The 22,565-nt window shown below is 45.2% G+C and overlaps 1 protein-coding gene across 8 annotated transcripts in view; it reads left to right on the top strand.

The window, feature by feature from the left end:
* ST3GAL1 (ST3 beta-galactoside alpha-2,3-sialyltransferase 1) overlaps positions 1–22,565 on the top strand; it is a 74,415-nt gene that overhangs the window by 39,706 nt on the left and 12,144 nt on the right. For 5 of the 8 annotated variants that reach the window (XM_065668998.1, XM_065668995.1, XM_065668996.1 and 2 more), the window contains 2 exons: positions 10,029–10,845; positions 20,401–20,597. In XM_065668998.1, coding sequence (XP_065525070.1) covers positions 10,534–10,845; positions 20,401–20,597 — 509 coding nt within the window. In that variant the 5' untranslated portion in view covers positions 10,029–10,533. Of the gene's footprint in view, positions 1–1,122; positions 3,817–8,973; positions 8,985–9,791; positions 9,812–10,028; positions 10,846–20,400; positions 20,598–22,565 lie in introns of those variants that run through there. The other 3 variants (XM_065669000.1, XM_065669002.1, XM_065669001.1) reach the window with 3 other exon arrangements.

The following is a 22,565-nucleotide window of genomic DNA, read 5'->3' as shown; positions in this document are numbered from 1 at the left end:
GTTCCTGAAGGATGCGCTCCATGGAAGGGACCCACACTGGAGTAGCCTGTTCCTGAAGGGCTGACCCTGTGGAAGGGACCCATGCTGGAGCAGGGGAAGAGTGTGAGGAGTTCTTCCTATGAGGAGGAAGGAGCAGCAGAGACAACGTGTCATGCACTGACAGCAACCGCCATTCCCCATCCCCCTGTGCCACTGGAGGGGAGGATGTAGAGAAAATCATGAGAGAAGTTAAGCCCAGGAAGAAGGGAAAGGTGTTTTAGGATTAAGTTTTTATTTCTCATTATCCAATCTGATTTGATTTGTAATAAATTAAACTCATTTCCCCACGTCACATCTGTTTTGCTCATGGTGGTAATTGCTGAATGATCTCTCCCTGTCCTTACCGTGATCCATGAGCCTTTCAACATATTTTCTTTCCCTTGCTGAGTTGAGGAGGGCAGTGGCAGAGCAGCTTTGGTGGGTACCCAGTGTCCAGCCAGGGTCAAAACACCTTCCACCTTTCATTCCAGGTGTTCTATAATCCCATATAATCCTGTATCCTTGCCTGTAATCCTATAAAACTGAAACTAATGCACGAACAGGAATTCGCTTCTACAATACTTAGAGCTTGCGTCTACTTCTACTACTGCTGTTGCCATCCTTTATTTGTCTTTTTGTATTTGGATTACCTGAAAGTAGCATTCTTATTGTCTCTGGGGAATTGGCAAGACTTTAAAAGAAACACAGCCCAGTATGAAGGTAAAACCTAAAAGAAGAAGCAATAATTTTTTTTTTCACATTTCTCCTAGCAGGAGTGAAAATAGAGCTCTTTACAATTGTAGTTTAGTTTGAACTGCTCAATGTCTTGCTTTCTTGTAATTACCACAAATAGCCGTATTCTAGGAGGTTTTTTTTGCAAAATGAGATCTAGAATTTTGCATTTAAAATGTCAAAGATGCTTCGTATTTGGAAATTGCTTGAAACAGAAAATCAAAGTAGAAAATAATTGTACCTACTCATTCAATTTTGACAATCTGATCACAAAAACCGCATAAACTGTGCTTGAAAATCTCCTTGCCAGTTCTACAGTTGACCTATCATGAGCCATTTAAAAACTGGGCTAGGTGCAAACGCACGTAGGTGTCCTGGAAACCCCTTTGATAGCTCGTTTTTCCCAAGGACAGGGTAGTAGAGCTTTGATCCCAGCCTACAAATAACCTAAGGGCATGGGAAGGTTGAGAGATTACAAGGGCACTCAGTTCACCGTGGACTCTGTGCCATCAAAGGTTGTCAACAGGAATCAAACAGCAGTTTTTATGTGTCCAGTTTCTGCTTCATGTTTTTAAGCAACTCTTCAAAGTAGAGCTATTCACAGAGATAGAGTGAATGAATCTTAGTGAGTGCATTTTAGCTTAGGATTTTTTCAGTAGTTACTGTTGTCATTGCCCCAGCTTTAGACTCTTAGTGTTCCAGCCTATATATAAAGACAACACAAAAAGTCCTCCGGACCCATTCATTGATATTGACCTACCACAGAAAAGCTGCCATAGTCACCCAGCAGGTTAAACCTGTGTGTCTGTCCAGCATTGCAGACTACAGAATGAAGAAGGAAAAGAATACGTTTTTAAGAGCTTGTAGGGATATATTTGCTGTTTAAAACAACAATGTGTTTGTGGGGAAGGGGGCTTGGAATATATGAATGAAATTGAAGTACCACCAGAGAAGCAGAGGTGCCATTTCTTGACAACAGAGTGTGCGCAAAGGTGTAGCGCACCTCCAAAATCACTTGGCAAGAGAGAGGCTATGGAAGATGTTACTACCAGCGGCTTAGTTTCCTACTGCTGGTTTTCAGCACATCCCTGGTAAAACCTGTCAGCCTGCACCCTCTCAGCTGTAATCACTGCTGTTCACGGCTTGGATGGACAATGCTCTCGTCCTGGGGCTCCTATTTTGTCCTGAAAATACTTGGTCTGAGAGTTGAGCCAAAGGAATGGACCACAAACAGGTCAGCAGTGGAGCTGCCCGTTAAGTTTGAATTCACCATCCTTTTCACTGGCCTCTCACAGTTTATCCCATGAAGAAGACACCAACGAACCAGTTTGCAAAGGGTGGTTGCTTTATGGTCTGCAGATGTGCCTGAGCACTCCCTTGGCACCGTAATGACCTGGAGAAGTTCAGACTGGCACATTTTGATACATTATCAGCAGAACTTTTCAACAAGTCTGACAGGATACCAAGCCTGGCCGCAGTAACAAAGGGATATTGCATAAACAGTGGCTTATTTACATTATAGCCCCCGTTGGAAAGAATTTGACCCTGAGTTTATCTTTATAGCCAGTCATTCGTGTGTTTCCCAGTGATAGGTGAATGTCATAGTTGCATAGCTGCTGCCACCAAAGGAGGGAGCTGGGCCCCCCTGCAGCCTTGTCTTTCACACCAAGCCTACTTTTGCTTTTCTCGAAGCTGAAGATCAGGTGCTCTATGAAGATATGGTAGTAGAGAGCACAGCATTTATCAGAGAGTTTGATTGGGATCCTAGAATGAATTTGCAGCATCAGCATTGTTTATTCATAAAATCATAGAATCACAAAATGGTTTGGATTGGAAAGGACCTTAAAGCTCATCCAGTTCCAATCCCCTGCCACAGGCAGGGGCACCTTCCACTAGACCAGGTTGCTCCAAGCCCTGTCCGACCTGGCCTTGAGCAGTGCTAGGAATGGGGCAGCCACAGCTTCTCTGGGCACCCTGTGCCAGCGCCTCAGCACCCTCACAGGGAAGAATTTTTCCCTAATGTCTAATCTCAATCTCCCTTCTGTCAGTTTAAAGCCATTTCCCCTTGTCCTGTCACTACATGCCCTTGTAAAAGGTCCCTCTCCAGGTTTCTTGTGGGTCTCTTTTAGGTATTGGAAGACTGTTATAAGGTCTCCCTTGAGTCTTCTTTTCTCCAGGCTGAACAAGCCCAGCTCTCTCAGCCTGTCTTCATAGGAGAGGTGCTCCAGCCCTCTGATCATAGGATCATAAATAGTTTGTGTTGGAAGAGACCTTTACGGGTCATTTAGTCCAACTCCACTGCGATAAGCATTGATATCTTCAACTAGATGAGTTTGCTCGGAGCCCCATCCTACTTGGCCTTGAATATTTCCAGGGATGGGGCATCTTCCACCTGCGTGGGCAACCTGTTCCAGTGTTTCACCACCCTCACAGTAAAGAATTTCTTCTCTATATCCAGTCTGAATGTAACTTCTTTTAGTTTAAAACCAGTACCCCTTGTCCTGTAGCTACAGTCCTAGGGTATTACTGGTACCCTCCCCCAACTCATCCTCTGCAAAGCAGGGCTGTGGGGCTGCGTAACATTGATGGTTCAAAATGTGATATAGAGCTTCAGTTGCTCAACACAGGCAGGATAAAAACAATATTTGCTCTAGGCCAAACACCCCTTACAGGAGTTGACTCTTGGTATGTGAGGGAGGAGGAGGCAGTGGAGGACAAAACATCTTCATCTTGGTGGAGGGAGGCAGGAACGGCAGCTTGAGGGTACGGGCAGGCTCATGACCCTTTCTGAGCCAGAAGGCCCTTTCCTCAAGCACTGTGAGGGAGTTTTCGCTTCCAGACCGCTCAGCAACATGCCTTTTAATGTCTGCCAAGATAAAGATTTATTTTGAGGCAACAGACTGCAAATTCCCCACCCAAGGTTCTGTTAATCTTACACTCATCTTATATGAAAAGCTGTTTGCTTACCCTGGCTGCACGGACCTGTTACGCATGTGGGAAGGGCAGGCTGTGTTAGAGTACCAGGGAGAACTCCTGTGTACCTGGCCAGCCCGAGCCTGCTCACTGGTAAGACACAAGTAGGTAATGATTTCATTTCAGATGCTTGCACCTAGAATGTCATGCTTTATGCTCCATAAACCATCTCCAGTTTTTCTTTTCTTCACTGTGATGGATGAAACACAGACTAATAGCTGGCTCCACATCCAAGGAGCATGGAGGAGCTGCTGTCTTCAGATTTGTCTAAAGCTACTTTTTCTTATGGCTTAGATGTCCCTGAATGGTTTTATTTGCTTGATGAGTTGGATTTGCTTGGGGTGAGCGTTTTAATAAATCAAAGACTGATGCACCAACTGTCTTGCCTGACTTCAATGCTGCGACCCTGTCTGACAGTGGCAGTCAGATTTGGATGATCAGGGATGGGGTAGAAGAGTTACAGATCATTTTCTCCCTGATTAAATGGCTGGTGAGACTTGGGGCTGCTTTTGTGTGGCTGTGGGCACATGGGACGGCAGCACCTACGGCATCCCTTTGAGCATTTAATGATTCACGGAAGAGAGGAACCTGTTAGCTCCAAGGAACAAAGCACAGTTCCATTTTAATTAAGTTATGGATGGAAAAGGGGAAGGTCACGTGGCAGCTGGTGCTTTTCCAACATTGCATGCTGTGGTGGCTTTTTGTGTCTGAGGATGGAGCTTACCTTTGCCTGCCAGTCCCATGGTGCCAGGAGCACTTGAGAAGTCACACCATGATCAGATTGAAGTCACAGGGGTTGTACTGGGTCACAGGCAGCACCCTCTTGTGCGTACAGCCCTCATGCAGCCTTCCTTGCTTGGTAAGACTGATCTCCTGGAGCTGGAGGAGGTGGAACAGAGGTCTTGCAGGGGCTCCCAGCATCATCTGGTTAAGTGTGACTCACGTTTCTGCCCTATGTTTAACTCTGATGGGTTGCCAGGCTGTCTCATAATTGCACAGTCTATCTCACGTAGCAGAAGCCTCATGCTCAGAGGTCTCTGGCAAGGTGTCAGACCAATGAAGTGTTTCTGTCTAAATGTCAGCCAGCTCCGGGCAGTGGGAGGCAGCCAGCGATGAGCCAGGGCAGGGCAGGGGAGCCTGTGGTTTGGAGTGAAACAGTCCCCTCCATTGTTCCTTTAAGCACAGACCTGGGGTGGAAATTTGTGTGTATCTTTCCAGGGACAGGCTTTTTGCTGCCCCAGGATGACATCTTCTGAGACTACTCGGGGCCTCTGTGGATGCAGTAAAGCAAGATTTAACCTTCCATCCTCTCCAAGGCCAGGGCTTTCAGACCGAGGGTTGCTCAAGTAGTTACTCATGAGGAGTGCGGATGGAAAGAAAGACACAAAACAGAAAGAAGGATGCTTGAGGCTGTCCTGTTTGTGTTGCCAAAAGGCTTTGTAACAACATAGCTGTGAGTGGCTTAGCTGGGAAACTAATTCGTCTTTGGAGGTTTTGCAAGGGGAGGGGGATCTGAGCTGTGCTGCTGAAAAATGGGCACTCACAGTTCTGCTGCCAAAACCTTTTAGCACAGCACTTCTTGAATTCCAGCAAATCTCAATTCCTTGCAGTATACAGTTTCCAGCTGTAAAATACTGTGGACTGTAGAAGGGTTATGTGATGGCCACCATCAATCATGAGAGAGCTGCAGCTAATCGCATTGTCCTTCCCAGCTTCCATTGGGAAAGGTAGGTACATGGGTTTTGTGTCTAAAGGACTTTGGGACCTCTGGACTATTCAGGCAGTGAATGGAAAGCTGGAAATATCTCTGTACAGGGATGCTGTTCTCTGTTGCCTCTGTGCTGTTCTGCCCAACACACTGTGTCTGGGTAACGCTGGCAACTTCAAACTAGTGAAGTGTGTTTCACGCTGGGGATTTAATGTGAGTTACTGGCTAGAAGGCAAAAGCTGGATCCTGAACTGTCAGCATCTAATGTGAGCTAACAGAGATCTCCTCGAAGTAGTGCTGGCAAAGTAGGCATCAAAAAGGGATCAAACTATACCTTAGTGTAGGATATTTACAACTTGGGGGGATGAGAGGGAGTGCAGTGATTTATTTTCTTACTTTTTTCATTATTATTTTCTACATCTTTTTCTTCATTTAAAACCTATCTCTTTAAAAAGAAAAATCAAGAAATAAATCATTCTGCTAATATTGTTTGACTGACCACACAGATCTTGTGCAATCCTCAAATGCTTTTCCCCTGTACCCTACAACATGTCCCTTGTGCCCAGCAACCACCCTCAGTCCCAAACATGCTCTGGTGTTGAGCATCTGGGTGGGCTTCATGTCTGGACACAGGGGCTGAGGCTGTCCTGGACCAGCCCTGGGAGGGACCCAGACAGGATGTCCCTTCTTCTGAGTCCTTATTTCAGGTTCCCAACTATGTTTGTGCCATTGTGTTCCTTTGGGCTGGTGCAGACTTTGATGGGCTGATGGCTCCTGGGATGGGCCTCGGAGCCTTTGGGACAGGGCATTATTTAGGCTGCCCCTCCTGCTGTTGTCTTTCTGTGCTCCTTTGTGGGTGTGCAGATCAGCTTTGCTTTTATCACAGAACAGAACAAGTGCAGTGAGAATTCACTGCATTTGTAGGTGGATTTGTCAAAAAATATTTCCTGAAGGTGTTGAGGATTGCTTTATGTTAGTCCATTGAACTGATGGGGTTTTACTCTTGTCTATTAATTGCCAAATTGGCAAGGGACCAGGGACATTCTTCAGATTGTGAGTTTACAACAAAAATAAAGATCTACCCTGGAGAAAAAAAAAAAAAAAAGAAAAAGGGGGGAAAAAAAAAAAGCTCTTTCTGTTCCTTCTTTCTAAAATGTGAGAACCCAATGGGTTGATCCTGATATATTTTATAATATAAAACATTAAGTTCTGCTTTCCTTTAAGACCATTTAATCACACTGGGCCCACTCTTATGCTCAGGACAGCTACTGGAGGAACGTGCTCCATCTTCTGAACCTGCCGCTGTCTGCTCTTGCCTGGGTCACTGTCATTTCACATTTTCTCTGCCCTGCATGCCACTGGCAACATAAATGATGTTGATTATTATTAATTATTAAGTTTATTATTGTTAACCGTGACATTAAGTTAGTTATCCTGTAGCGTACAGGGCTGTCACACATGGGGACAAGGGTATATGTAGGAAGGGGGAGGAGGTGGGAATGTATCAGGAGAAATACGGACCACAAATAACACCTTAAGCACACAATCACTTAAGGTAGCTTAATCTGCTGCTTGCCTAGGCTGGAGGCACAGAGCCGCTGCACACTGTCCTTCAACTCTAACTCTCAGGGGACCGTAGCTGGGATGAGAGCTGGGCACGTAGTTATAATCTCCATACGTGAGGTCCCCAGAAATACTTTCTGGGTGTGAGGCCAAAATAGCCTGTTCAGAGATGTACCAATGCCAAGGTCACACGGAGGTGTGTTGATAAGGACCGTGGCTCATATCGCCCTGCCCACATGTAATGACTTAAATTAACTATCGCAAATAGTATCCGGAGGTAAAACATTCCCGGCAGCTAGAGTTGGCAGCCCTGCCTTGTTTCCCACACCAGCTGCCGCTTTGGCATCATCCCTGCCCTTCCCACTTCCCATTGGCGAATCCCATGGAATCCCTTTTGTGAAGATTTATGTATATATGTGAGCAGAGGGAGACGCAGGGATGGTCTGAGATGCGGTGCGAGATGCTGGGGAGAGTGAAAGTACTGATGTCTGGGTTGGATCTAGTATGTGTTTTAAGAAGGGAAAAGAATGGTCCTGATCCAGGTTACAGTGAACTTGATGAAAGCATTTTCCATTCATTTCAGCCTTCCTTTTCCTCAGTCCCTAAATCACATTTATAGTCCCCAGAACCTTTCTGTCAGGTTATATATATATATATTCTTTTTTTGTGTGTCATGAGTATCCATAGGAAACACGGGCATTCATAAGAAACTGTAAGCAACAAGCACTAAAACAGAGTATCCGGTGTTTATTTCCACACTGGAAAAGGGCCTTGGGAGTTCTTCTGGTTTCTCACCTTCCCATCACGTGCTATAAAAGGCAGGATGATTAGGAGTTTGGAGACACTGCAGTCCGCTGCATAAACACGGGTTTGTTTGGGGTTTGCTTCGGTTGGTTGGGTTTTTTCCCAATTCTAAATAAGCTTAACCTTCGTTCAGTTACAAAAAGATAACTAGTAAAAACAAATGGTGAAGTAAGTGTTTGTTTCGGAAGCCAGAACTGTTTCTTTAATGAACATTACTTCCTTTTATGGGCTTTTCCAAGGAAGGCTGGACAATCCCCCCTCTCTCCTCCACTTAATAATAGAAGAGCAGGAGCTGTGTTTACAAATACTGACTTAGCCCAGCATTAACAGCAGTAGGGGTTCGACCTGCCAGGCCAGCATCGCAGCTCTTGAATTATCTGCTCCATAAAGGGACAATCAGTCTGCTCTTCAGATTTGGCATTGTTTTGGTGGGGTTGGAGGCTGTGGGTTTGTTTAGAGTAACAACAACATGTACGTTAGTAAAACAAATGTGTTTGAGGCTGATGTCCAGCTGGAGCGGACAGGGCCGTGCATGAGGACTGTGTTCTTAAGCTCCCTTTCTGCCTCTCCAAGGCAGAGTAACAGCATCCCCACCACCTTTTGGGTTGTGATTCCCAAATTAAGCAGTTTGGAAGCTTTCTGGTTAGCCCCAAAACCTCCTTCTAAAAAGCTAAAGTGAGCACAGGATTGTTCCCTGGTGCTGTTTAATTTACTGGTGCAGGTGATCCCAAGCAGCCGGGGTTAATAAAGCCTTTTGTTGTCCAGCCAGACCCACTTGTCAGCCCTTGAGCTCCTCTAAATGCATTTGTAGGGGCCAGACTAAAAAGAAATCTTCAGGCATTTGGCAAAGAGCCGCTAATTGAACAGCACACACTACCCATCACGTGCTGCGGATGAGAAACATGAGGTAGAGCAAAGGCTTAAAACCATTGTCTGGGGCTCCTGCCTTTGGATTTGGTTTTATGGGGCTCAGTAAATATTTACGTGCCGCCTCTACAAACCAGGCCTGTGCTGTCTCCAGGATACCCTGACAAACCCCTTTTGGCGTTGCAGATCCTCAGGAGAAAAGCCAGCAGCAAAGGTGGGGATGTTGTACCCAGCCCAGAGCTGTGACCACCAGATGCACTTCTCCATGTCTGCATAAGAACTGGATTTGGGTCCTTCATCAACGTGACGCTCAGAATGGGTTGGAATGATGGGTTTTAACAGTCACAGTTGTAGTTTTGCTGTTTTGTTTGCTGGTCTGAAGCCTGCAGCTGAGCAATGAAGGAGACTGTTTCTGGGCTTGTTCATAAACTACATGTGTTCTGACACAGATGCTTCCGTGATGCTTTCCTTCTTTTTTATTTTTAATCAAAAGAGTGTTATTCAACCAATGGCACTTTGGGGGCTTTTTGCAAACATCCGAACTTTGGAAAACCACAACATGTTTTTCTTCCCAAAAAACAATGGCATCATGGGAGGAAGTGATCCACTTTTTGACTTTAAAAACTCGTTTAAATCACTGCTGCCAGCCAGGGGGGAACAGAGAACAGCTCCCGATCCCTCTGTGTCCCCCGACTCATTGAGGCAAAGCAGCTTCCTGCCTCTCTGCCTGGCTCAGGATCCCATGGGAACTCTCTGAGATCACCGGCTGCCCTCACCTACCCTTCCTTGGCAGGAAAAATAGCAATAATCCATGTGAAACAAAGGCCATTTATACTTTGATTTCCCCTGTCTGTCCCAGCACATATAAGGTTTCTTTGAATCACGAGTCCAGCCCCATGGCTTAAGAAATTAAGCTGGCTGTGGGGAGGAAGAGAGAGGAACGAATTCCTCTTCTTCCCAATCCTGCTCCTCCTTCTTTGACGAATGCTTTTTGTTCAGCTGCTTCGAGTTACGAATACTTTGCTGCGTATCTTGTGGCTCTTAAGGTCAGCGTAAGGGGAGGAGGTGAGTCATTGCTCAAACTGTAATTCAGATACAGCCAGAGCGACGAGGCTCCTTCAGTAAAAAGGGACTCAGTGTCCACAGGTCTATTGTCTGCCCTTTCGGAAAGTTCACCCTGAAACTTCTCAGTATGCAAATACCGCAGCAGAAATCACAGCCGGTGCTGCTGTGTCAAGGGCTCTCTGAGCTGATGGCAAATGTTGGGATGGGCAGAGAAAAGCAGAGGAATTAAGTTGGGAGGAATGCAAAATAAAATATTCTGACAATAGTTTTTCTTTCTTTTCTTTCTGTGTGTCTCCAGGCTGCAAACTGCTCTCCGTGGCTTAAATGGACATCAAAGCGCATCTGCCTGCTGGAATGTACATCCCTGGATGATCTGATCCGATCCTTCGTTAGCTAACTTCCGAGATACAAAATAAATAACCATCCTTTTCTTTCTACAATCTGCTTGCTTTAATTTATGGCTTGCTCCCACACAGAAAACCTAAATTTTAATGCTGATATTGCTCTCCTTTAAATCTTCTGGAACACGGAAGGACAAGAGTCCATCTTTGTTGAACGTTTATTGGGAGAAGCTATCAGCAGTGGAAGAGACTTGGAAGCACTGTGAGGACGTGAAAGGAAATACCCAGCTTTGCCTTTCTGAAGCCTGTTTTGGGGGAAATGTAACTTCTTCCCATATAGATGGAGTCTGTATGTTCAGCCTAAGCCTGGGGCGGTAACCGGCAGGTGCCTGCAGCATCCTTTCCTTTTTGCCTTACGTTGGACCCTGTATTGTGCTTGACGGCAGAACGTGAGTGGGAAAGATGGTCATCGTAAGGAGGAGGAACGTGAAAGTGTTTACCTTCGCCTTTCTGCTCATCACGGTAACGTCGTTTCTGCTGAACTACACACACCAGGTGACCACCAACACGTGGGACCCCAGGCATCTCATCATGCAGTTTTCAGAGCAAGTCCAGAAGCTCTTCAAGTACCCCAAGAGACCCTGCAGCTGTCGCACGTGCATCTCGGAGCTGGGACGTTCCCTCTGGTTCGATCAGAGATTTAATTCAACTATGCAACCTTTCCTGACCTCACAAAATGCCTTGATCCCAGAAGACAGCTACAGGTGGTGGCTGGTAAGTGGGAGGCGTGGGTGCAGCCCGGTGTTTGTGCGATGGTTCTGGTGTCAGGCTTCAAGTAATGCTGAGCAGATCCTGAGAGCTGGTTCCTGCCAAAAGCTTTTGCCATCTCAAGCTGACAAGGAAGCAGAGGTGGAAGAATGTGGGTGTTCTTGCTGCTGTTTAGCTTGTAGGCTAAACATGTTCACTTGCTCCAAGATAGAAAAGTCGCTGGCAGAGTTAAGCGGTGAATTCAGAATTTGCAAATGTTAATGTTGCCTTTTTCTCCCTCCTCTTGGGAATACTGGACTTTGTAAGCCACCTCGTGTGTCTTCAGATGGTAAAAAGGGCTTTTGCCATCCGTCGAGGTAGGAAAGCAGGCTCGTGAAGTGTGTAATTCCCTTGGGGCTCTCCCTGTCATAAGACATGGAGTACCACATCCAGCTCTGGAGTCCTCAGGATAGTAAAGACAAGGACCTGTTGGAGAGGGTCCAGAGGACAGCCACAGAAATGATCAGAGGAATGGAGCACCTTTTCTATGAGTGAAGGCTGAGAGAGTTGGGGTTGTTCAGCCTAGAGAAGAGAAGGCTCTGGGGATACCTTATTGCAGCCTTTCAGTACCTAAAAGGGGCCTATAAGAAAGATGGGGAGAGACTTTTTAGCAGGGCCTGTTGTGATAGGATGAGGGGTTGTGGTTTTATACTAAAAGAGGGTTCTTTTAGTTTATAAACTGAAAGAACTAAGATGCAGGCTGGATGTGAGGAAGAAATTCTTTACAGTGAGGTTGATAAAATACTGGCATAGGTTGCCCAGAGGGTGATGGATGCACCATCCCTCCAGCCATTCAAGGCCAGGCTGGATGTGGGTCTGGGCAACCTGATCTAGTTGAAGATGTCCCTGCTTCTTGCAGGGGAAGCCATGGGTCACTGGGAAGGAGCAGCTCTAGCTTATCCTTGAGCAGGGTGGTCCAATGAGCCTGACCCAAGCATCATGAAAGCCAGCGGATGCCTTCTTCAGAAAGCACACAAGGGAAGAAGGTGTATCCCAACGTTTTGCCTAATTGAAGCCCCTTTTATGTCCTCTTGAAACAAGGCATTGATTAAATTCATTGCTTATAGCCTGTGCTGCTGAGCTGCAAACACATAGGTTCTGACTGCAGTGACCCCAGTCAAGTCACAGTTTCATTATGACTTGCTTTCTCCTTCTTCTGGAAAAACAGTGTCCCTGTGCCCTTCTTTGAACACACAACAGCCTGCAGTGAGCACAGCAACCCTGGATACCGAATTTGGGGCTTTCAGCCCTTTCCTGGCACCCTGGGGAACCCCCTCCGCAGTCACCCACTTTTGCAGTGCGGGCATTTAGTTTTGGAGGAGGTGTTAAGTGCTGTGGGAATGAGGCTGTATCTGATCACTTCTCACTCTGCTGGCTGTTGCATTTACAGAAGAGAAAAAGAGATGCCACTAAACAACAGCTTTAACTGTTGCATAAATGATACCCTCATTTTAAAATTAAGCCCTCCTTTTTGCTGTGAGTCTCACATACTCCAGGCGTTATCCTTTCACCATCTCCTTGACCATGACTCAGCTTTCCCATCATTTGTGTTTTTTCTCGCAGCCCCCAGACACTTTTCCTTCTGGTCCCCACATTTCCTGTGTTCAGAAACCATGTAGATGAAGCCCTTAGTGACATGGTTTAGTGGTGGCCTTGGCAGTCCTGAGCTAATGGTTGGACTTGATGATCTTAAAGGTCTTTCCCAACTTAATTGATTCTATGATTCCGTGACTTCTTAGCTGGGCTTTGCTGGAGCCATGAGAAGGGAAGATGGCAAGCTCAGGTCCTAGTTCCACTTGCCCTGGGGTGAGGTTATACCGGGGACCTGAGCTGATCTAACAGTTGGCAGGTTTGGGGGATGAGGTGATACCCCAGTTCCAGAGGATGAGGATGTTCATGAACACCATGAGTGTTCAGGCTGGCTGTGAAATGCGTCCTGATACTGCCTCTGAATGAAGAAATGGGGAGCACTCAGCACCTTGAGGAGTTGCTGGGGACAGGATGGGATAGTCAAGCCTAAATCCTGTCATCGGTGCAGAGGCTGTGCTGGTGGGCACGGTGCCTCTGCTCTGTCCCCAAGGATTAGCGCATCGCCGCTGGGCAAAACCACACTGCATTCTGCACTCAGACCTCACTGGGTTTTAAACATGAGGTTTGAATGCATCCTCTCTTAAAAGAAATTAGAAAGGAAGAAAAAGCTTGGGACTCCTAGTACAGAACTTTGAATTTCTAATTCTCCTTGTAGTGGAGCTGAAAAAAACAGAAAGGCACAAATACCTCACTTCAGCTCAACCCGAAACAGATTTTTTGGGGGGAGGGTTGTTTCTTTTTCAGCTGAACTAAAAAACAGTGACTTTCAGGACTGCCAAAAGTGTTTTCTTTTCTCTCCCCACCCCCAAGTAAAAGCTTTTCATTTAATTTTCAGGGCTGTCTGACCCTATTTTTATTGTTTTCATTTATTTTTTTGAATTCAGGTCAAGTTCAAAGGAAATGCACCACTTCAGAACACAAAATCAAAGCACTTTTTTCTTAGATGGTAAAAATAAAACTTCTAAGATTTCTGTACTTTTTCCAGCATATTTGTTTTTCAGCCAGAACTTCTCTTCAACCAGATTGTGTGAAATATTTTGGTGTCCCCCAAAACTTCATTGTCTATTGGAAATCAGTTCCTTCCTGAAAATACATGCCCTAATCTATGGTAGATGGAGAAGGTGCCCTGACTCCTCTGAAAGATGCCTCTGGGTAAACCCAGCTTCTCATTGCAGCCTTTTTCCTATGTACATGTTGCTTTGGGTAAGCCTTTCAAAGACAGTCAGTGTCATTTCTACAGTAATTCCCAGGTGCATCCTGTTTGCACTCCCTTTTTCTCTGTTCATTTTTAGGCTCTTCTTCAAAGCGATACTGAGATTTCAGCCGGTCTTAAATGAAACGTTGCCCATGGCCATGTGTTACTCTTGCTTGCTTTGCCAGCTCAGTAATTTGTGACTTTTTGCTGTATTTGTACTAAAAAGATGAGGCGTGAGGAGACCTGAGATTTCTTAAACATCATTTCATGGGAGAAATGACTGTGTTTGCTCTCAGGAACTGACTTCAGACACCGTGCTGGTTTCGTTATGCTGTAACTGAGATGACGGTGACTGCACTGGATCTGTTTGCAATGAGGCTGTGACTTTCCTGTCACAGGGAGACCCATGTGATATGCTTGGACTAAACACAGGCAGAGTCCTTGCCAGAGAACTGTCTGTCAGCAGGCTCAGTATGACCTCCCTTCCCATTAACCCTGTTGTACATGTGGATAAGGAACATTAGTATTAGTAAGGAGCATTAGTATCCCTCCACTTGTAGGAAAGCAAGGACTGATTTCAGAGCTAGTATTTGAGGTGAGGTGACATCTGGGGCTAAAGAATGGGGTGGTTTCACTTGCTTACAGCTCTTCACATGGCTGCCAGGCTGCTTCCTTTCCTTCTTTTCCTTCCTTCCTCCTCTCTTTCTTTTCTCATCTACTTGCATGTCTCTTGTCTATCCATGCGTCTGCCTTCCCTTATCTTATGCTCAGGGACTGGGAGAGTCTCAGTGCTTTGGAAGTTGCACCTTATGTTATGTGACACATTTCTTGCTGTTTATGTTATCATCCCCACCTCCCTGAGCCGGTTCACCTGCAAGCTTTTCATTGTTGTTCCATGACACAAGTGCTGTGGATGTAAGGAACGAGGGCAAACAAAGAAACTGTGCCGTTACACAGCATAGCACTTATTTATAGCTTTCTAGTTTCATTCTGAGGGGGTTTGGCATTGTTTTTGGTGGTCAGAAGGTATTAAAAACATGAGATCAGAACCTGATGTTCTAAATCCAAAATAAGCCTGTCGAGGTTGATGGATTAAAACTGTCATAAGTAAAATCAGGCTCAGAGTTCCCTGGCAATCTTATCTATAGCACATTGTTCATAAACGCTACAACAATTTTTATCTCAAGTCTTATGATATTTGAGGGTTTTGCTTTGGATTTTTTTAGGAAGAAAGCTCAGCTCGTGGGGCTGTGTGATCAGCCTATTGAAAACAAAATGTTAGCTTTTACTCATTGCAGCAAACAAAGAGGGCATCCCCAATACATGTGCTGCACTGATTTTTAGGACAGCAGCAGAGCTACCTGACACCTGAGTCATGCATTTTGAATGCTCTTTGTAGGAAGTCTGCCCAACTTCTTGGATCACCAGAAGTTTTTAAAACTGGGATGCTCTCTGTGATGCTTTGAAAGGAATACACAGGGCTCAGCACACTGAAGGTAGCAGAAGGTGGTACCAAATCCACCTCAGGTCCCAGGCGCTAGTCCAAGTGCCTGCTACTCCTGGTGTTGTACTGCTAGGGTGCAAGCAAGCATGGCATTTAGACCAGCCTTGGACATATGAGGACAGATGGATCTGGAGGTGATCCAGGTTCATGGGTCCCTCTAAGCACTGCAGTGTGCTCTGCAGAGCTGCAGGCATCCTGCAACCAGAAACAAAGGCACACAGAGCTGGTGGAGGAAGGGTCTTTGCTCCTTAGAGTGGCATGGAGGTGAGCTATGAGCCATGGAAGTCAGAACTCATACAATTCGGTGAATGCATATCATTGTAGCATATTTGCATAAAGTATGCACATTACATTCATATTTGAGAATACATATTTTTTGACAGACACAAATGATTAAACAAACCCCAAACTCTTGAAAGCCTCTATATTCTTCCCTTTAATCTCTTTGATGCATAGTAACTGCAGGACATTAAATATGACGATAATAATGCCATATTTTCCAGACCAAGGAGGCATGTTTAAAATTGATGGTTTCCTTTTAACCTCTCCTTCCGTCTGCAAAATGGAGATTACCTGGATTTGCCCCACCAGGCTGTTGCTAGGATTAATCTTTGTTCAATGCCTTATAGCTGGGAAGCGCTGCGTCAGTATTAATACCTCTGAACTGCTGCAGCGAGGCTATTAGTAGCTATGTAAAAAAGATTCTCATGGGTCTTTATTCCCTCTTTATCTTTTAAAAACAGTTAAAAAAAATTAGAAAAGGCACAAAAAAGCAGTATTGCAACACCAAATTCCCCAGGCTGCCTGGCTGTATGCTCACAAGGCTGCAAAACGCACAGGTATACCTGCCTGTCCACTGCAAAGGTTGTGTCTCGATCCATGGTCTATCTGCATCCACATCACATCAGTGATTACAGGTTAAGGTGGATATTTTGTACCTGTTCATAAACTGGGATTTTGAAGCTGTATTTAGTACACTGCCAAACTTGTCCATAGGTGCAGGATGCACAGGTACCAGGAGAGATTTCCTCTGAGGCTCCCCTGACTATAGCTGTGCCCTCACTGCTCCAAGCTATTAGCTCTGAGCAGTCTTGGCTGAATTCACACCCTTTGCATCCTCTCAGCTGAGTTTTGGGTATTGCTTCTTGTCAATCACTGGCAATGTGATGGTATCAGCGAGCTCAGGGAAGTTTATAAAAGCAGCAAAGTCCACTTAGTGGAGGTGTGCACACAGGGATGAGAGAATGAGCAACAGGCTGTTCCTTGGAAAGCCATTCATGGGTAAAGAAAGGAAGCACATACACTTACAGGGTACTTTTACTTGCCCTTGTTCTTGCTTTTTTAAATAAGAAAATGCAAAATCAGCTAGTAACTGCTGTATGTGAAGTGGGGAGATTGTGAGGCTGGGCAGACAGGGTAATTTGCCTGTGAAGATGATTAGGACATTTGTCATTTAATAATAACTTCTAATTCAAAGGTTCGGGGTTCAGTTTACCAATATCTAAAAGGACCTGGAAGAAAGCTCGAGAGGGACTTTTGACAAGGGCATATAGGGATAGGACAAAGAGCAATGGATTTAAGCTGATAGAGGGAAGATTTAGATTAAATATTAGGATAAAATTCTTAACTATGAGGGTGCTGAGGCACTGGCACAGGTTGCCCAGAGAAGCTGGGGATGCGCCATCACTGGCAGCGTTCAAGGCCAGGTTGGATGGGGCTTGGAGCAACCTGCTCTAGTGGAAGGTGTCCCTGCCCATGGCAGGGGTTTGGAACTGGATGAGATTTAAGGTCTCTTCCACTCCAAACCATTCTGTGATTCCATGGTTCTATGAAATTTCTCGATCTGGGCTCTGAATTACAGTTTTTAACAACTTAAGGTGAAGAGTTGACTCCCAAGAGGCAGACAAATATTTTATGGAGGGCAGCTGGGTTGTTAAGTGATCTAATGGTATTTTATATGTGGACACAAGGTGGGTTAAGATACCTTTTGTATTCAAGCAAGAGATTAAACCGCATCTTTAGACACGGCTGTTGCTTGCATGGATTTCTGAGAAGAGCAGTCACTTCACTGAGGACACAGGGTTCAGGTATTTCAGTGTATTTAAGCCCTCTTGTAGCATCTGTATCCGTACACATATCCCTGGTACACATCTAAAGCACTTGGCAGGAGGATGCTGTTCCAGAAGAGCCACGTGGCACTGCTATAGCTCTGCCTTGCTCAACATGGACAGATTTTCACCCAGTGCTTTAGTTGATTTGTGGCAAAGGCCAGACTGGTGGGAGCTTATAAAAAGTAAAGAAATAGACAACATTACTCCAAAAAAAGGACAAAAATTTGGTGTGGGAAAGTGAACTATAATTGGCTTGTAATTGTGATGCTGTTAAGACGGTCTTTTTCAGGAAGTCAAGTAAACATTGTGCAATAAGGAGGTGGCACACAGTAAGTCTGTACTTCTAAAAGCTGTATTTGCCTTGGAGTTAACCAGCTTCATTGTCTCCTCTGCTCTGTTTTGCTGAGATGTCAAAGACTGAAGATTAGAACCAGTGCTGACTGGAGATTAGTCCTGAAAGGTGTGGTCCAATCAAATAATTGTCGAGGAAATTAAAACAGAGCACTTCTGTTCTGTTCCTGAGTTAAGAAGACATCGTATTGTTCAGTAAGGGCACAGATCAATAAGTTCATCACAGTGCACAGGTCATCATCCTGTTTGAAATCATTGAGGGAATCTCTGTAGTAATACTCTTTGCTATGGAAGTTGTGTACAACCAACAGGAGGATGGTGTCCTGCTTTCAGGCTGGTGTTGGTGCCCATGTTTTAACTTGGTTGCTGTACAGTTACTATAGACTGACAGCAGCATAACAGAAAGAAAAGGCAGATCCCTGTTCTGTGTAAATGGAGGTATCTATCCATTATAATGTTCTTTATCATTTTAATGCATTAAACATGTCAATGCACCACGTCCTTTCCTTTCCTGATGCTATCATCCTGGCTGAAAGGGCAATTTAACTTAAAAAGGGGGCTCGAGTACTCAGAATTTTCTGAAAATTACCTTCTTCGTCTGAATTTTCTCTGAGAAAATCAGTTCAAGAATAAGATTTTGGGTTGTTTTGGTTTGATTTGGCTCTTTTGTTTGTTTTTGGGTCTGTCTCCCACTTTTTCCCCCTGCAGAATAGCTATGCTCTTAATATTTTGGTGCATGTTTGATTGTTTTCCCTTTGGTTTCTTAAAGGCAGTAGAAAGTCAGATCACCTTTACAGAGGCAGAGTTTGGGTGTGTGCACACGTGTTCAAATAACTCAAAATAAGTTCCTATTTAAAAAAAGGTCAGATTTTTCTACATTATCCACCTGATACTATGCTCCATGACATCTATGAAGTCTCCGTTTATTTTGAAGGCTGCAGACTTTCTAACATTAAGTGGTTTTTATATATTCAGAGTAAAATCAGGTTGGATTTGATTCGTAATGAATGCACAAGAATTTAGGTAAATGAATAATCACATGTGTAATAATGTGGTGATAATCACAGAATCACAGAGTGGTTTGGATTGGAGGGGACCTTGGAGCTCATCCAGTTCCAACCCCTGCCATGAGCAGGGACACCTTCCACTAGAGCAGGTTGCTCCAAGCCACATCCAACCTGGCCTTGAGCACTGCCAGGGATGGGGCAGCCGCAGCTTCTCTGGGCACCCTGTGCCAGCGCCTCAGCACCCTCACAGGGAAGAACTTCTTCCTAATATCTAATCTAAATCCCCTCTGTCAGCTTGAAGCCATTCCCCCTTGTCCTATCCCTATATGCCCTTGTAAAAAGTCCCTGTCCAGATTTCTTGCAGGCCCCCTTTAGGTGTTGGAATACTGTTACAAGGTCTCTCCAGAGAAATTCTAAGGACTCCATAGCATGGCTGTAACAATGGATAGGGCATGCTGATTACTTTGTATGCCAATCACTTTGTGCAGTCCATACATGAGTATATAGGCTAGCAAGGATTAGCAGGAAGATTAAGCCTATGTATGCAACCTTTCTTTGTCTTCTTTGTTTCAAGTTCTTAGCCCCAGTGTTGCCTTGTATCTCAGAGCTCCACAGACCTGTTGTTGAGTTCAGTGCAAATAAGGTTGCTTTATATAGTTCTGCAAAGAGACAGCAGGGAATTTAAACAAAAATTACAGCAATACATCTGTTTGTGTTTGCTCGTGAGAGAGAGAGCAGGAAAAGTTAACAGTTCATGGTGCCCTTGAGGGAAGCGCATCGGAAACTAAAGCCAAATTACCCCAGGCCCTTGCTGGGAGCCGTAGGAAAAGGTGTTTCTCCTCTCTCCCTCCCTGCCTCTCCTTGCCCTGGGCTGGCAGAGCAAGGGCAGAGCCTTTTGGCAGGTTTTGTGTTAGGAGCTGCTCCCCCTTTGTGAGAACCACAAGGGTGGGCAGTGCTCTCTGCCAGCACTCCCAACCTCTGTAGTAGCCCTCAGAGAGCAGAGCCCCAGACAGGGAGTGTGTGACCATCACCTGCCCTGCACCTTGCCTATACCTTCCTGACCTAGCCATTGTTTCCACCATGCACCACAGAGCTGCTTACAAAAGAGTTTCCCTCCATGGCAACAGGCACAATGACCAAGGTCCGGGTGGTTTTCTTCATCCTGGAGAATTTTTGGGATGCTTTCACATCTCCAACCCTCAGGGCTAACTCTGCCATAGTTTCCTATTCACTAGCAGCTGCTTTCTCCGCAGTACAGAGCAGCAGCAATATGATATCCCAATTCCACTTCTGGCATGTGCCAAAATTTGAGGAAGGGGTGTCTGTGCGCCATCAGGTTCGATGAGACTCTTCAGTCCTTCCTAGGAGGGTTAAAAGAAACCTTATACCTTTCCTAATAAAAGATATCTGTCCCACAGTGGGATTAGGTTTATAGGCACCAGACTAACATTTATTCTGCTGAGGTCAGCCTTGAGAAGAACTCATTATCTGTTCCACCATGGCTAGAAAGAGACTGAGGAGGTGTAGGGATCAAAGGAGAAAGAGGGAAAAAGAGGAACCAAGTTAAAAAAGTTAGTGAGAAGGGATTTTCCACTTTTCTTTTGGGTTTGGGTTTTTTTTTTTTAACACTTCAGCTCCCAACTGAACACAGGAGACAGTGTCTGCAGGTAGATGTGAGGATGGTCATTGAGCAGACGTTTGAAGCCACATCTTGCTCACGGAAAAGCTGTATTAGTAACCTGGAGTGATTTTTCTTCCCAACAGAAGCTGCAAGGAGAGAAAACTCCAAAGAATATTAATGCTACCCTCAAGGAACTGTTTGGGATCATTCCTGGGGATGGGGACCCGCTGCAGGAGCGAGGCACTTTCACATGCAGACGATGCGCTGTCGTGGGCAACTCTGGGAACCTGCGGCAGTCACAGTATGGCCAAGAAATTGACTCCCATGACTTTGTGCTCAGGTGAGTAGGCACCACCCCAGCTCCACATGGCTCTGGTTTAAGAGTCACTGGTGACTTGGGGGACAAGTGAGCAAATGAGATTTCAGGGGCTATCGAGTGAAATCTGGTACTTAGGTCAAATCTAAGTTCCAGGGATGTAAACTTTGTGTGTTGGAGATACAACATCATGTTTTATCTTGGAAAGGAACAATGAATAGAAGTTGTAGCTTGTTCTGCACTATCCATAATTGCCTATGTTAAAAAAAATCATAAAATATATAGCAAAAGTCACTACAGATGGTACTCACAAGTGCTCTTTTACATACTTATTGATTGTACCAGATTTGACCTCTTGCACTGGTTCATTCTCAGACAGTGATGGCAAAGAAAGACAAAGTCACTTTGCAATGGACAGGAGAAAACTGGTTGGCTGCAGTTACTTTGTGAAGGGTTGTGTCACCTCTTCTTTTCCAAGCAGTGAAGGTTGCCTATTTTGTCCCATGAGGTACAAGCGGGAACTAGGTGAGCAGAGCTAATCATGCAGAGGGCAGCCAAGATGTGTGGGCTAACTAAGTTCATCTCCAATGCATTGTCCAGCTTTCACACCACAGCTATGAGTACAGCACAATTCAGGGAGTGATGCAGTGCAGTGCAGGCCTGGAAGGGAGCAATTGCTATTGAAAATACTCTGGGAAATAACATAATCTTTAGTAGGATCCTGTGCATTGACGTCAAGAGCGAAGCAGCAGCAGATCAACACTATTTGAACTGTTAAGCCACTGTACACCGCTTGGCTTCCAGTGTCGCTTAAACGCATTGTAGAGTCTTCTGATGACATCTAAATGTTCACAGTAATCATTTTGGGATCTGCTTCCATCAGCTGCATGCCTTGTCCTCTACCAAAGAACCTCCTGAAGGCAGAGGCAGCCAACCTGGTCTTCAGATCCATGAAGGGAAGAGCCCTTGACATTAGTCCTGCAGGTTGCAAATGTGAGGCAGCTGAGGTTCATCTATGCTTAACTCTGTGTCCTTTGCAATGGAGACAGCCCCATTTCTGTGTGGACTTTCTTATCTTACCTGACCGTTTCCAGATTCATGCAGAAAAGGCTTTGCTAGACTCAAAAAGCTATATTTTTAAGTAGCAACTACAGAGTAACACATTCAGTGCCTCTACTCTAAGGCTTTGTTCTTCCCATAGCTGTACATCCCTGGGAAGGGAGAAACTCTCTGTGACTTGGAATTGAACCTGCCAATTCTGGATTTATCAAACCAGATCTGAAGGGACGGCACAAAGCTTAAGGATTCACTGTGGAAATTTGTGACCAGAGAAGGTGACCCCTCTGTGTGCTAATCCAGCAGACAAAATCTCTGGTGACCTGATACTCACTTCCACGTGTTGTGGTAATAAAGCCAAGCACTGAGAAGAGCCAGTGAGTCTGAGGGGACTCCGTTCCTTCCACGGACTGTGTTCCAGCCCACTCCTTTTTGTTTAACTGTCTACTTTCATCAGAGAAGGAAGTTCCGGCTCGTTCCTTCCTGCTGAGACTGGGTGTGAGCAGTTCCTTAGACCATGTCACGCAGGCAGCCCAGCCAGGGTTGGTGGGGAAGGTACATAGACTCGAGGGCAGGTTGTGAGTAAGATAACCTAGATGCCACCCTTGGCTTTGTCCTGATGGAAAGCAAACCCCATATTGTAAACCTTAGACTGACTAATCTCAAGATAAAACAGAGTACGTCTCCTGCTTTGCTAGTATTTTTACACAATACAATGTGGGTGGTTGGCAGGGAAGAGGCTAACTCAATAACAAGTCCGTGCAGTCTTGTAGGCTATTCTGCCTGTGCTAGTAACTCTTTCTTGTGGAAGTTAGAAGAAACTTAACTAATTTATGTGGGGGAACACTGCAATGACACAGCCTGGCATAGATTTGGTAATTATATTTTACCTCCCCTGTTATCGGTGACCAGATCTGCATGTTATCTGGCAATGTA

The sequence above is a fragment of the Lathamus discolor genome, chromosome 2 (genome assembly GCF_037157495.1).
Source record: "Lathamus discolor isolate bLatDis1 chromosome 2, bLatDis1.hap1, whole genome shotgun sequence".
NCBI classification, from domain to species: Eukaryota; Metazoa; Chordata; class Aves; order Psittaciformes; family Psittacidae; genus Lathamus; species Lathamus discolor.
The sequence above is the reverse complement of the archived record's forward strand: the minus strand, read 5'-3'. Positions and strand labels throughout refer to the sequence as shown.